At 37.6% G+C, this 16,075-nt stretch overlaps 1 protein-coding gene and 1 pseudogene across 1 annotated transcript in view; both read right to left on the bottom strand.

The window, feature by feature from the left end:
• Nucleotides 1-5,178, bottom strand: part of opcml (opioid binding protein/cell adhesion molecule-like) — a 404,984-nt gene extending 399,806 nt beyond the window's left edge. Inside the window, exon 1 of the mRNA XM_084941581.1 lies at nucleotides 4,870-5,178. Within this exon, the coding sequence (XP_084797707.1) occupies nucleotides 4,870-4,930 (61 nt within the window). The 5' untranslated portion in view covers nucleotides 4,931-5,178. The remainder of the gene's footprint in view (nucleotides 1-4,869) is intronic.
• A 2,017-nt stretch (nucleotides 5,179-7,195) lies between these two features.
• On the bottom strand, nucleotides 7,196-14,438 carry LOC146378667 (uncharacterized; annotated as a pseudogene).
• Between the last annotated feature and the right edge of the window lie 1,637 nt (nucleotides 14,439-16,075).

Below are 16,075 nucleotides of genomic sequence, written 5' to 3'. Positions count from 1 at the left end.
GTTTTCATTTTCGGTACCTACATGGATGTTTAAATCACGCACAATGATTACTTTATCTGAGCTGAGCGCTATATCAGACAAAAAGAAACCAGATAGTAACATAAATATACAAACAAAGATATATAACAACAACAGAAATCTTTTGGGTCTCTGGGTGTTGATTCATTGAGACTAACATAGTCATCCTGCTGTAACCAAGTTTTTCTAAGACATAAAATCAATATATGGTGATCAGTTAATTAATTTACTAACAGGGACTTAGAAGAGGAAGACGCGCAATAACATTCAAAATGTGAAACCAAGACTAGACTAATTGACTAAATTGGGAAAACTAAAGAAAAACAAACACACAAGATGCAAGGAAACCAAGACGAGGGAAGTAGACCATTACGCGGGAGACACTGAGATAATACAACACCTGACAAAGGACAGCAGAAAACAGAAACAATATAAGCAAGAGTAATTAGGGAGAGTGGACACACATGCCGAACAAAGCTGGAATGAGTTGACCTGACAACACAGAGGAAGCAAAACTACACAGACTGAACAGAGGACGGGACACTGTCAAAGTATAACAGGAAACACCAAGACACAGACTAATTCACACAACATGACACAGGGAACGGGAAGAAAGAACACTCAGGGAAACTAGATGGACTTGGAAGACAACGGGAGGAGACACACATGACGGGCTGGGGAGAAAGTACATGAAGCAGGGTAGACATGGAAGATTATGTAAATCACAAGGAAGACGAGACAGAGGGAGACATGAGCATAACTTAAGGGACATACACAGAGGACAAGACAGACCTACACAGGAAACAGGGAATGACACATAAACAAGCAAACACGCATGGTGGGATAACCTAAAACATAACTAAGACATGCTAACAGTAAACACTAGAACTTAACATTTCTCTAATACAGCAAAATATGAATCAAAATACAAAAACCACTCAAAATGCTGGGTCACTGATCTACACAGTTAATCACATTCAGTTAAAAGCAAATGTGTTCCTTAATAGAGCTATATTAAATTAAAAATTAGTTGATCAAGCTGCTTCTTGTGACATTTTTTAGGAAATTCTGGTCGGTCTGTGGCAGAGGTGTCCAAACATACAGCCTGTGGGCCAGTCTGCTGGATAAATTTTGAAAGTAAAAGATTCATAAAAGTCGGAGGAAATCGGACAATTCATGGAGAAAAAAAGGAAATCCAGTGATGGAATTACAGCGTCAGGAATGGCTGCAGGATCTTGCATTTCTGATGGATATTACAGAGCACTTGAATATTCTGAACAAAATGTTCCAAGGCCGCAAAAAAGTTGTCACACAGTTTATGAGAGCATACATGACATTCAAACTGAAGGTGACTGTAACAAACCCACAGTAGACCCGGGTGCACGTTCATGCTTTGCAGCATGGTTGCTTGTTCACACAACTCAGCACACACGCATTCCAGCTGCCAGCCATACACCAAAAACAACAACAACAACAACAACAACATGATAGAACCCCATTTAGTCTTTTGTAACGGGGAGACGTGATTGTGGATGCCCGGCAGGTGCGTTCACCTACCCTGCAGTGGCATCGCCTACCACGCCCCGCCACACTGACCACACAGCTGTCAAGTGGTGACCCTGCGTATTTCCCTTGCCTAAGAAAGGTATGTGCAAAAGGGATTAATGATGACATGAAACAGTATAAAGAAGAGATTTCAGGATTGCTGTGTGAGTTTGAGAAACGGTTTTAGATCTTTGGTGAATTCGAGACAGAATTTGCAGTTTTTCGCTCACCCTTCACACTCAAAGCTTCTGATGTGCCTGTTGACATCCAACTACAGATAACTGATTTGGAAAGTGATGCAGATTTGAAGAAAAGTTTTCCTCGGTAGATTTGGACACATTTTATCAATATCTCTTGCCAGCATACCCTAAATTAACAGCCCTGGCTACAAAATGTTTTTGCATGTTTGGGACAACCTACCATTGTGAATAAGTTTTCTCAGTGATGAATATCAATAAAACAAAATTGCACTCAAGGCTCACACATAAACAGTTAGATGACTGATACTGATGCACTTGTGCAGACCAAAAGATGCTAAGTTTCAGGAGCAAAAACAAAGTAGCCTAGAAATGACTAACTCCTTGTAAATGTTGGTTTAGACTCCGATTACACCAAAAATAGTTCTGTGAAAATTAATTCTTGTTGTAGAAAGAGTTAAGAAATATTCAATTTAATGTAAGTCAACAGCTTCACTGCAAAAGAGTTTGGTTTGATGGAATCCTATTGTTCATGCAATGCAATAAAATTTAAAGTGCAATACTATTTTTTTCAGTTGCAAATGCCTTTTACTTAAAATTTTGTTTGTATTTGTGCAAACAGCTGTCTTAAGAAATCTGAGGTTGTTAAATGTTTCGATATGTTTTCTAAAAGGATATTTGATTAAATGTGAAGATTTTTGTAATGTACTTGTACTCCTTTGCATAAAAACAAAGGAAAAAACATGGGCTTATTATTATTTATATCTAATTACATAATGACTGTAGTCCTCTGACATCTAATTAGGCTGTATGTGGTATGTGAACCCAATTGAGTTTGACACCCCTGGTCTATGGTTTTTTGTATTAAAAGGTGTCAGAAAACACATACTTGTCAGTGGTTCTTGAAAAATTAAGTGGTATCTGCAAGCTACTTGCTTATTAAGTCCTCGTGATTACACTTTTCCCACGCTGAGAAAGAAGAAAAAAAAATGGAAACAAGAGGGTCATAGTTCTAGTTAACAGCCATCCTGTCACTGGCTAAAAATAACTTGATTCTTGCATATTGAAAATGAGAATTCAAACACTAACTCTGTTCAACTTTAATGTTTTTTCATATATATCAATATCAGTTTAATTTGCTGATGCAGATGAACTTTTTGAAATTTCATCAGCTCATCTGAGCTCATAAAGTACAGTGACCTTTCCCTCTGTTATCTAAATGCAAAGATAAAGTTAGTTTCAGCCAAAAAAAAAAAAGTAAACAAAGCCAGCAACAGAATGAGTTTTTCAGCAAGGCATATTAATAATGTAACACTATCCTCTCTCACACAGTCACAGTGACACACACACACACACACACACACACACATACCATAAGTTCTGTAAACAATTTTCTGACCAAAACACAACAACACAACACTTTTCAAATTCAACATAGCTGTCTCTATCAATACTGACAGTCAAATAGCTGATTCTGATACAGGTACGTAGAGAATACATATGAAAGTGAACCAGGGCAACACTTTAAAAAGACATGTATATTCAGCAAAACCCAGCTCTGGATGAATAAAGTGGGGAAAGAAGTATGGTGGGGGACGTATGTGGGATGAGTTTTTTGTTGTTGTTGTTTTTCATGCACTATCCAGTACTGCTATATCATATCAGCAATGATGTATTTTTTTTTATATTTATATTTGTATCTTTTTAACACACACACACACACACACACTTTGTTGTTGTTGTTGTTGTTGCTTGTTTGTTTATGTATTACAGTATTTCCACATACACAATAATCCAATTAACATCAGGGCAAGTGAGGCAAGCAGTGCCTGTCAGATGAAATCTAAAAATAGATATTGATTAAAACATATCACAGTGAAAGAAATCTCTGCCCTTTTATCTCTCAACTAACATTCTGACATAAACCTTTTCTCATGCTATTTGCATCTACCATTTAAGATCTCTTGACATCTGCAGTAAATTGCTGCAGATGTTCTATGGTCTGTGGTGGCAAATCCGCTTTTTTATTCTGCAGTGTGCTGGGGAGGCAGCATCGGAAACAAGGATGCAAAGAGGCTGGACAAACAGAGATACAGATTTAATTCAGCTATGGTTTTTAAAAAAAAAAAAATTTAATCTTTTTTAAAAGCTAATGTAAAGCTAGTGACAATAATATTTGATGAATAACTGTAATGTGATTCTTCTATTTAAAGAAATGCATTCTGATTATTCTGGTGTGCCAGAAAGAAGTTTCTTTAAAATGTTGTAGAACCTAAAATGATTTTTTTTGTTAATAAAATGCAAATGCACTTAGTCACATATCACATATTTCCCCTGTCAAATACCTCGCATAATCCAGTTCACATAATCCCTTTGAGGGGGGAAAAACATTTCTCTCACTACAGGTGCTTTGGGAGCATATTTGCATTTTGAGATGTCAGGCTGATTTAACATAATTTTACTACATCACGTTTCCTGACATCACAAGGAAGTTCAGTCAGTGGGACTATGTCCAGGGTTCGCTGACAGGAAAGTGTCATGTGTCAACGCATTAAAAAACTAAATGTTTGCCTAATACCCATGCAGCTATTTAAGACACTCTAAGACAACAACAACTTCTGCAGTCTAATAATACTGCAGCTCCACTCCAAACATCTCCAAACATCAAAAATATTGACGTCTGCATACATTCTTTGGATGTACTAATTATTTCAGCTGAACAAATATAAAAACACAGGGACCACAAAAAATTTAATTTTATTGGTGAGTGTAAAAAAAATTCTCTGTTCAACTCAGTCTTATACTTGTAAAGAATCATAAGTGTCTGTGGTGGAGGGAACTTTTTCGCTCTTTGTGCATGAGTATTCTTGGAGGAATGCAGGAATTTTTTGTAAATTTCTAATCTTTAGACTTCCACATAAAAAAAACCTTACAAAAAGTTTTACTGACAGAATTTATTGACAAAGATGAGTAAGAAAGCAAGAGAGAAAGGGGCTATGACTGAACAGTGGACACCTGTGTGTTGACAGGAATAGGAAAGCCACATAAAAAAAACAGCAGCATGTAAACAAAGACATACGGAAAACTGGAGAAAAAGAAGGTGCCTTACCTGGGAACACAAGTGCAGCAAACACCCATGACAGGATGATGAAGCATACCGAATTATACATGCTTCCCAAACAGCGCTGATTCTGATCTCTTTGGTTCTTATGTAGACACTCTTTTTGTATCTTCCGACAACAAAGCTTTCAGAAAGCTGCCCACTTTTCTTTTTTTCCCCTCTGCCTTTTCTTTGACTGTCAGTCTGAATAGCTTTTCATCCCCATTTGCAGGTTGTACTGAAGATTCACTGCAAATACTAGTTGGCGCCCTCATGTAGGGAGGCAGTGAGAGAGAGAGAAAGAGAGAGGCTGGTTCCTCAAGCAATGATCGCTCTCCCCCTCTTCCTCATACTACAGCGCATACAAGGATCACTACTCTACAAGACTGGGTGAAGAGGGGGGGGACAGCAGCCTCTGCTCATCCATAATTGGCTGATACCTCTGCCGATCAACAGTACTCAGTTGTAGCTCTGTGGGGTTTGTATTTCCTCACTTTGAATCTTCTATCCCCAGTTCTTTTTTCTTTTCATGAAATAATCAGAGTAGATTAAAAGATAAAGATAATAAGATAAGATGAGATATTTACAAAAAGGATAAAAGATAATAAAGGACTGCTATTTAATACATAAAAAACAAAGCTGCCTCCACATGCAAAAGGTAATCTGGGAGTGGGTAATCTTGGGTAATCTTGGATGTAGTATCTTCAAGAAATTTGATGTTATATTTCAAGTGATGTGACATTTATTTGAATGAGGGGCCATAATGCATACAAAAGCACAGCCAGACAAAAATGACCCTTCAAGATATGCTCCATAAGCGTTGTATTTCTCTATATAATTTTATGAATTTAAGATTTGTTGGAAATATGTGGCTCTGTGGAGGTCATCTATCGTCCATATTGCCCTTCCCCCAGTCTTCATCTACAAGCTTCTATCATTGTTCTATGGCTATGGCTATTGTTCTACAGCTCAATGCTACAGTTTGTGTATTTTGCAGCTCTATAGTAAGTTTGGTTGGTTCAAGGTCAGATCACGTTCTCTCCATAAATAAAGTTCAATCGGAGGACCACATTGAGTAAAACAACCCTTGTGTAGGTCCATGTGCAATTACCATTTTCAAATCTACACACATTTAATCCCTCAAATTTAACCAGGCAGGTAAATAACCATCATCTTGCAAAGAAAAAAAACACACCGTTGTTCCTTTCTGCAAGATTTATTCCATTTGATGCATGGTATGGATTTAATGAAAGAATGAATCGTTAAACTGTAAACAAGACACAAAATATCATGTGTGAGCTGACATGTGCAAACATTTTTTACAATTAGAAACATACAACAATTGGAGCAGTGTCTTTGATAATCTTGCTAAATTTCTGGCAAAAAGCAGCTTAGTTGTAGATGGTCTAACAAAGTTTACAGACAGAGCAGAGAACTACTGGGCATGGAGAGCTTTCTTTTGTAATGCTATTGAAGGGTTAAGTTTAAAGCCCACACTCTTAGAAGGGATGTGTTAAAATTGACACATCATGTGTTAAATTATAACACACGTGCTGCATCAGATTAGGGACAACACATGATGTGTCAGTTTTAACACAATTAATGTGTCTGCTCCTTTAACACATCTTCTGTGTTAAAAAATGTAAACACAAGGATGTGTTATTTTGACACAAAGATGTGTTAAAATGTGTACATTTCAATTTTTTTTTTTTAAAAAGGAGAAAAAAGATGGGTATATATTATACATTTATTGAATTCCATTTTTTATTTGGCATATTATAAATCATTACAAACTGAATGAACAACAGTTGTCAGAATCTTTTCAATTAAAATGTTTTAAATTCAATTTTAGCCAAAGCTATATCACAATTTTTACTTGACAAAATCAAACAAAATTCATATCTGACTAGCTTTCTATCTCTCTAGATCATTAAAATGTTAAAAAAAAATTGAAAAAAGGGCAATCATATGATTGCCCTTTTTTCAATTTTTCTATTTTTTCAATATATATATATAATGTTCTGATATAATCCAGACAATACATGAATTAAATTTTTTAAAGGTAACAATTGTCATCTTCAACAAATTGTCAACATTCAACAAATGTGCAGTTGCATGCGAACAGAAAAACATACATTTTGGCGAATATAGCATCCAGGTTATACAATTTTGTACCTTGGGTTTAAATACGAAAATCAAAAATTTCAGCTAATCAGTTCATATTGTCTGACCTTTCCACTGCATAGGCATAAAAATGGTCAGAGTCCTGATAAGCAGTGTATTTGACAAAGATGCCAAATGAGGTTTCTCATCTCTGTGAACAGAGACTCTCTACATTTTGGACAGGTGAACATTTTACTTGCATCCTTTAATCTGTGCAATCAGCTCCAGTACTTTGGTTTTCCTTTGGGTGGACAGCGGCAGGTCATAGACAAACTCAAAGAAGGTGAAGACGGAGCCAAGTGGTGCTGGATAGGACAAGTTACATACCCAGTACAGTTTGAAAAGCTTATCCACAGCACACGTCAGGCCATCATTCAGAGAAATGGTTACTCTGTCATTCTTAGCAACAATGATGTACTGCCTGGTTGCCCTCTTTAGATCACCGATGCATATCAGCTGGGGTTGGTGTGTTGTGGATGATGCTTCAGGATCACTGCAAAGCGATGCAATACTTGTTCCAGGCTTGGAGATGGGAAGATAAAGATAGATTTTTAGAGAAGCATTCAGTGAGGTGTAGACAAATGCTTTCCTCAGGTAAATACCGTGAGAACTTTACTGAATACATACCAGTGCAAAATCAACCAAGTGCGTTATAGCTGATTTAAGGCTGCAACGACTGGCACCAACTGGTGGGAGTAGGTGTGTTAACACACGGCGGGGGGGTTCTTGTTTCCAGGGCAGCTACTGATTTGAGCTTCGGAATGATACTGGCTCCCCATTTTCGTAAAAAGAGGTCCACCTTCCCTCCTGTAAGATTGCCAAACTCCAAGTCCAGCTTATGGAAAGAAAAAAAGTGTTTAAGTTTCAAATGAAGCATTAAATACATTAAATCAAAAGTACATTCTGCCCCTTTGGTAGCTATATGGCTAAAATCAAACTTTACAGTATCACATTTCTGTTACCCATTCCACATCAAGCTTACCTACACAGTGAAACATAACAATTTACTTGGAGTGGTATTTGAATACAAATCCATTATTCCTTAATTTTAGCTATGATTTGGGTCCCATCAGACCCTGAGAAAAAATTAGGACTTTTTAGCTGATGTTCAACTTTCTAGCAGACAATTTCTTATTTTGTCTGTCTGCGGTTTGTCCTGTAGAGCTTTTGTGCTGAAAATAGTGCTGCTGAAAGCAGAGTTTCATATAGATTTAGGTGATTTTTTTGTAGGGTTTTCACTTCCACGAGCAGCACTTTCTGCATTGTCATTTGATGTCCCTACTATTAGATAGTCATTTGGTGGTATGACTAAGATTTTGGACCATGTGAAAAGTGATGCTCATTGTAATCAGTGCCCAGTGAGTAATGATCAAACTCTGAAGTTATAAAACTTTCAAAATATTCACTAGGAGCTCATAAACATACCTCCAAATGTATCGACTCCTGTTACATACTTTGTATGCAAAACACAACTGAGTGGAGAAGGAGTACATAAACCATTACCAGGGAACCAAGCAACTTACCAGACTTGGCATGTCCAAAAACCGTGGGTAGTCTCTAAATATTCCAGGCTCTGCGACTGGTGTATGTTTCCTCCATGCCTGACATGATAATTGGAAGGTTCTCAGCTGAGGGCCGCAATAACTTGGGTGACCCACTCATCTGTGCTGCTGGTATGCCCATCCTCTCGCCTGAGCTTCTTGTCTTCACCACAGTCATCTGTCACTTTTCGCTTCTTATAACGTCTTTGCCCCTGGTTGAGATTCCGTCTAAGGTTGCGCAGTTTAGTCTCTAGGAATCCACAATGAGAGACTGGATCATAATAATGCTCCTTAGTTAGAAAGGACAGAGGTATATGGGTAACAGCTGAGCAATTTTAACTGAGAAAAAAAGCTCTAATAAATAATTAGATAAAGGTTAAACGATACACAGTAAGTGGGAAGAAGTGCAATTTACAGTATGTAGTGGAATTTACATTATTAAAATGCTAAATTTACTTACAAATCCTTCCCCCTGTCCTGCCACTCAGGGATGGAAAAGTGGTGATGATGCTTTTTGCTACAGTTAGCTTCTCTGCACTAAGAGGGTAACTGGAAAACAAAGGTAAACTTTTTTACTTCTGTGCACTTCAACATTTTTAAAGGAAAACATTCATTGCAAAATTTTAACAAAGTACAGTAAAGTGCTATACTTACTAACAACACATCTCCACCAAATCCCCAATGCAAGTCTTCACAAGGAGCTTCCTCAATGGCACCGACAGGTTTTGATGAAAGATTTTTAGTTTTGTGTTATGTTTAGTTGTAGCTTCATTTAAAGGAAGGAGAGCTTGTGAATTGGAACCACCACAGGAAAAGGGAGTGAAACCATATGTGCAGAAGAATGCGGTGACATACGATACTACCTCCTGTGTTAACAGACAAGTTAACGGTCTCTCTCTCTCTCTCTCCTTTTATGGACATGTTTTGAGATCTTTACATACCAAGCTATCTCCTGTTTCAACAGACAAGCTAAAGGTCTCTCCTTTTAAGGAGATATTATCAGTTCCATACATGCCACTCCTACTGCTGTGGAAACTTGCTTTTAGTATAAATAAAGAATGTGCTAAGAGCCCTGGGCGGTTTTCCTCTGTGTCACATCTGTTCTGCACACGTTGGTGCAGAACAGATCGGACCGTGACGGGGGATCGCCCATGTATATGTACATGTAAAATAGATATCTGAGTCTAAGTTTCTTTGGCTTCTAACAATTTTCTCCTCACATTTTCCATACTCCTTAAGAATCTGTGGGGCTTTCCTGAGTGACTTCAGGGGTTGACTTTGTTCTTCTGTGGTAATGGTAGACTGTGTAAAGGCAACACCAGACCTCTCTGCAATAATCTTCAAAGTCATGACAGCAAATTTCCACAGAGCATAGAAGCACGAGTTTACTCAAAAAGCTGCAGCAGAAGAAGGCGGTTTCTTAATTACCGTGATTATAACGCAATGACTAAAAGAAATTCTGAATAATAAATAAATTGATTTTATCTTCTAGTTGCTACTTGGTGAATAAATCTGATCCTGACTAATAGTTAATAACTGTTAAAACACATTTCATGACTTAGGAAACTGGAGAAATGCAAAGTGTACCTGATTTTGTCTAATCTCCCCAAGAGAGGTTTCCATCGGTGGCCCTCCGGCTGACAGGACGATATGGAATCTATCAAAGTCCTTAACGTCTACCTCACTGTCAACATCAATATATTCCATGAAATCAGTGTTATACTTTAGCAACCTATCAAGCACACAGCCCATGTGCTGAGCTTGGCTTTGACCTATGATGTCTGTGGCACTGCTGACAATAAGAAATTTTTTTTACAAATTTCTTTCTCATCTATAAAAGTGGTTACAAGGACTTTGACAGATTCTAAGTTGTCATATGTGTGCTGAAAAAATGAAACACATGGCTAAATAAGTAAGATAATTTGCATGGTCAAGTTGCTGTTGTTTGTTTTTTTAATAACACTGACTATTACTTCCTCAGAAGTTCTGCATGAAAAAGAAAATATATCAGAGCATGTTTCCAGCAATAAGCCTTAAAAAAGAATGTGCACATACTTTAGTTAATCATACTAGATGCAAAAACTGCTTTAACTGCTTGAAAAAAATAATTATCTCTGTCAATATGAGGTATATTTCATGTTAAAGTTACTCAGTCTTTATTCCTATTCTGTGCTAGTAAACAAATGGTTGCGGTGATAACTACATTTGCTATATTCAGAGCTAACGACAATATTGTCATTTTACACAACACTGCTGGCGTTGCTCATAGACAACATAATAGCTGTCGGAGCCGCAAGCCAACTACCACACTGGTTCTAAGAGCAATTTCTGAATACTCTAATACATAAATAAAGTAAATAGATAAATACATGAATAAAGTAGGATATGTTAACAAGACTGTTACATTAAGGTTAGCTAGGTATAGTTAAGCAGTAATTAACTTAAACTCAAAACTCCTACATAACTCCTATATTTTATATAAATTCACATTCTTCCAGAAACCCGGCATATTTTCAGTACATTAAGATAAACTGGTAAATGATACTTACTGTAAGGTCTGACAACATACTAGGCAACATAACCTCCATCTTTGTCTCCTTTGTCTCAATGGTGCGAAAGATAGCGCCCCCTTCCCACCGCTGGTATGTCATGTTGCTGGGCAGATTTTGTTTCAATTTTCAGCATGTGTATTCTTACTCATTTAATTTCCTAATTTTTCTTCAATTGTATTGCCCTAGTTCACATGTTACGGTCAAAATTAAGCCTGTTCTTTGTGGATACTTATGCTTATAGTATAGCCATGGCCATTAATTGGTATGCCATACATATTGAGAAATAAAAAATTAATCCTCTTTCAGAATTTTAGTACACCATACACACCTTGGTCCACATTACACTATAAAATGTTTTATTTGTTGAAAGTAATGAGGAAAGGATTATGGAAAACAAACAATAACTAAACATTTTATTTATTCAGTTAATATAGTTATAATACATTGTTAATCTACAATTTATTTCACTAAAGACAGGGCTAGCATCAAATTACTGAGCTGCTAATTTTAGGTCCTGTTTCTGAAAATAACACACAAAATGTGTTAAACTGTGCAACACATCAAGTGTGTTAAGCGTTTTACACATTTTTTCAATGTTTACACATTTTCTTACACATGTTATGTTAAAATTCACACAAAATGTGTTAATAGTGTAACAACACATTTTTTGTATCATTTTTTAACACATCCTTTCTAAGAGTGTAGAGAAAAGTTAGATGTGCTCACCCGGTGGCTAGGAGAAGAGTTGTCCAAAAACACCAAACGTATACACTCTATCCATCTCAACAATTCAGCAGAGGGCCAACGGCAAGTTTGGACACAGCTACAGAAAGTTATAGCATTCCAGAGGCTATTTAGAAGTCACTCCTTGAGAGACTTGAACGTTTTCCTAGGGTGTCAAACAAGACCCCAGAACCTAAGAGAACTTTGTGACCTGATGCAGCCAAATCTGACGGCTCTTTATCTGGACTAGTGTATTTGGACACATCACGTGGCATTGCCCCAATAGTTGATAAGTTAACATCAAATCTTAAAGACAAGTGAATGTTAGAGGGGACAATATACAAGCAAAGACATGACATGCATTTCCCTCCCTTTTCATTCTTCTGTCGTTTCATACAAGACTAAGCCAGAATGAGAAATGACCCTAGATTTAAGTCTACTGCTTTAGCTCCCACATCCAATCCAGCAACTCATGACAACCACTATACAAGATTTGTCAAGTCAAGACTGCCTGTGGCCGACTTTGGTGGGGGGCGCTCCTGCTCAAAAATATATTAGGCATCAGCTGTCAGCATCAGCTGGTAGCCGCTGGGCTGTTTTTGGACATAGTGTGCTTGCTTGCCTTGCCAGGTCGGCTTGCGAAGCCAGCGGCAACTATCCCGTCTCCGTTGGATTGTTAAATGTCCGATCCATCTCCTGCAAGGGACCTCTTGTCTATGATCTTCTTGATGGTCATAAAGTGGACTTTCTATGTCTGATCGAGACCTGGCAGCATCAAAATTATGCTAATGGAAAATTGTGCAAAAGAAATATCAAAAGTAAAGATAATCATTCTGCATCACTGTTATAGGGATTAATATGCTGCTGCATGTGTTTATGATAGAGCTCATTTGAAACACTATTCAGCATAACATCTAGCATCATAAAATATAAAGGATATGTTTTTAGTGGCTGTCCTTAGGGGACAGCCTCGCTCTAAAATAATAATAACAATATTACAATATTAATAATTTTTAAAAAGGCAGATGAATTAAAAGGCTTGAGCAGTGTCTGACAGGGTTAACTGTCAATATCTACAAGGCGAATTCAAAATATTAATGAAAAAATGAACGTGGAGTTTTGGCAAAACAGCTTGTTATTTTGATTACATTCTGATATTCACATAGCTGCTAATCTGAAATCAATTTGTCTGTTTCATTAGATTGCACCTGTTGATAGCTGCCATCCCCTCTCCATCATTATCATCCCACCTTTCCTTGCTAATGTACGAAATACATTATTGACAACTTTTTCATCTTTCGTCTTATATACATCACACATGTTGATCAAGGTGGCTAGAGAAAGGAAAGTGTCTGTTACTTCTGTTACTATTCTAAATCACTGAAGCTCATTTACTTGGTAAAGCTAGCTGTGTTTACATACCAATCGTTGGCCATAAGTGATTTCAGAGCAGTGAAAATGGAACCAGTGGTAGCTTGCCTCACGTACTTGTAGAGCTTTGAAACAAGGACTGCTTTCAATGACAATAACTGAATGCAGTCACAAAATTTCAGTTATGTAAAGGATGGATGCAAATGTTATTTGACAGGTAATGAGTTTTATGAAGGAGAAAGATTGCTTTAGTTTGGAAAGTATTAATTTATGTCTATTTTTAGATTTGCATGTCGTGATGGAGTGCCCCTGAGACCAGGGGTATTTAATTACAATTTAAGGAGTTCAAGTTAGAGAAAATCTGCTGCTGCAATAATAGTTTTGAGCTGAATTGTTTTTGATCATTTTTGAGTGTTTTTGAACTCAGCCCTCTGTTGGTTGATCATTTTCATTTTCATCAACCGATGTAGCATCCTTATGTTCCTAACCCAGTACACAGTCCATATCAGTATAGATATTCAGTATGATTTTTTTTCACCCATTGAACTCTGACGTGATTCCCAAGTGTTTTATCCCTAAGTTCTTAAATTTTTTTCAGCTGTATATTTTGAAGTAGCCTAATAGTTTTATTGATCTCTGTATGTATTCAGCAACAGGGTCTCAAGTAAATATAAACTTGAATTGTCAAATTAAATAATAACGATATCATTATAAAACAGATTCTTTTACTTTTGAAAATAAAGACCTTTTGAGAAAGTTGTCTTCAAATAAAGTGCTCAATTTAAAAAAAAAAAAAAGAAAAGGGATAGTTTCACTTTCCGTTTTCTTCTTTTTCCCTTTACAATTCAAATGTAAACAGTGTCTGCAAGTATTAAAAGGGTCATGGTCCATGGGAGTGTCCACAGTGTTTGTGTTTTGTGGCTGTCGGTCTCCTGTCCACCCCTCCTATGTCTCACCTGGACCTCGTGTACGTGCAATCAGCAGGAGGGCTTCTTAAACCCAGAGCAGTCTGCCATGCCTTGCTAGTCTCTTGTGTGCCATCTGGCGGTAATTAGATCACTCTTGCTTGTAGTTAAAATAATTGCCTTTTCCTTGAGTAACCTTATCCTCCCTAGGGTTGACGTTTCCATAAATCAAACCATCAGGAGTGAACTTACCTGCTCTGGTGATCTCTGGCTCCTTCTCCTACCTGGTTGCCTGCCCTCCAACCTGCCGCTACACCCCACATTCTCGGACTGTGAGCTGACTTCCACTGACCTACCCTCCTCAGGACTCTCTAAAACTGGATCTGCAAATTAAGGAGAACAAAGCTCACCAGCAAACTCCCTTCAGTCAGTTGCTCCTAACCATGAGACAATAACTGTTTCTCCGTCTCCTTGCAGAATCCCCCTTGTTCCTCCTTCCCTTGTCGCCACACTCCTCTCCGTAAATCCAGTGTCAGTCGCCGTCTTGTCACCTCAGTTATTTCCTTCCCCCTAAGTCTCCCTCCTTGTGTTTGTTTGGTTCCCCGGTTGAATAAAATCTCTGTAAATAGTTCACCAGAGTCTGCGTTTGAGTCCATCCCTTGGGCAAAACTGCCAGGTTTATGACAAACAGCATCTTTAACCCTACTGTTCACTTGGGATGAGTTAGAATGCACGTGATTGGTTGGTGTGTTTCAAATGGGCAGGGAAAGAACTATGTAGACTGGAATAACCCAGCCAAAAATATGAGAAAATGTGCGTAAATTAAAATAGGAACGGTCTGTCAGACTCTAATAAGTCCAAAATGGCGTCTGAGCCAGGATCTGGACCATAGTCAACCTGATAACCCAGAGTCTATAGTGTTATTGTAAACCTTTGATACCTTGGATTTTTTTCCCTGATTTTGTTAAAATCTCTAAACTTTCATTGCATTATATTTAGTGTTCACTGACTATATTTACAAGCCAACAATAAAAGAGAGGCCTGCTATAACCTGTCACGTGTAAATATTCATATTCACTTATGGATTTTATTATGCTTTAAATCTAGAGGTAGTAAGGAGTTATGGATGAAGTTATGTATGGAGAGTTCTATACTAGGTGCTAATGCAAGAGCAATGTCACCCATTGCAACAGCATCTATGTAAAACAGTAGGATCACAACAACAAGAGGGCAGGGATAGCTCAGTAGTTAGAGTAGTCGCCCCATGATCGGAAGGTCTGGGTTTCAAATTCACTGAACGGCTACCCTGAGGTACCCCTGAGGGAGGTACAGTCCCTACACACTGCTTCCCAGGCGCTGGATTGGTGGCTGCCCACTGCTTCACTGAGTGAATGGGTTAAATGCAGAGGACTTATTTCCCTACGGGGATCAATAAAGTATACATTATTATTACAATGGTTTAGCTAATTGCACACAATGCATTTTTACTGCATACCTGCTACAGTTAAAGTAAAAGTAAAGTACATAGTACATATACTTGCTTTTGACTTTGGTGATCAAAAATATATTTTTGACCTGTTGTCAACAGAGGAGTGTTAATCTCCAAAAGTTGATTCTGTTCATCTGGACGTAACGTTTTGTGGGAGAAACGTTTCGTCACTCATCCAAGTGACTTCTTCAGAGGAGTGTTAATTTTATTCAAAAACTGATTGGGTTTTTTTGTTTTTTGGATATGACAGTTGTGGTAGATCGGCACCAATTTAAAGACATTACTAGCCCCAAGTAATATGAACTTGTCTGAGAACAGTTTTGCTTTTTTTCCTGGCATGGCATCAAACTGTTGCCCATCTGCTGTAGTGCAAGTGACATCTTTCTTGGTCTTAAGCCCAAGTAAGAACAAAGTGCTGCAAAATAAACATACAAAAGTGACCACTGTGCAAATTAGCTGGTTTCCCACTGG

Source organism: Perissodus microlepis, chromosome 10 (assembly GCF_051167445.1).
Source record: "Perissodus microlepis isolate ML-2025 ecotype Zambia chromosome 10, ASM5116744v1, whole genome shotgun sequence".
Classification (NCBI taxonomy): Eukaryota; Metazoa; Chordata; class Actinopteri; order Cichliformes; family Cichlidae; genus Perissodus; species Perissodus microlepis.
This window is presented reverse-complemented; position numbering and strand designations above follow the sequence as displayed.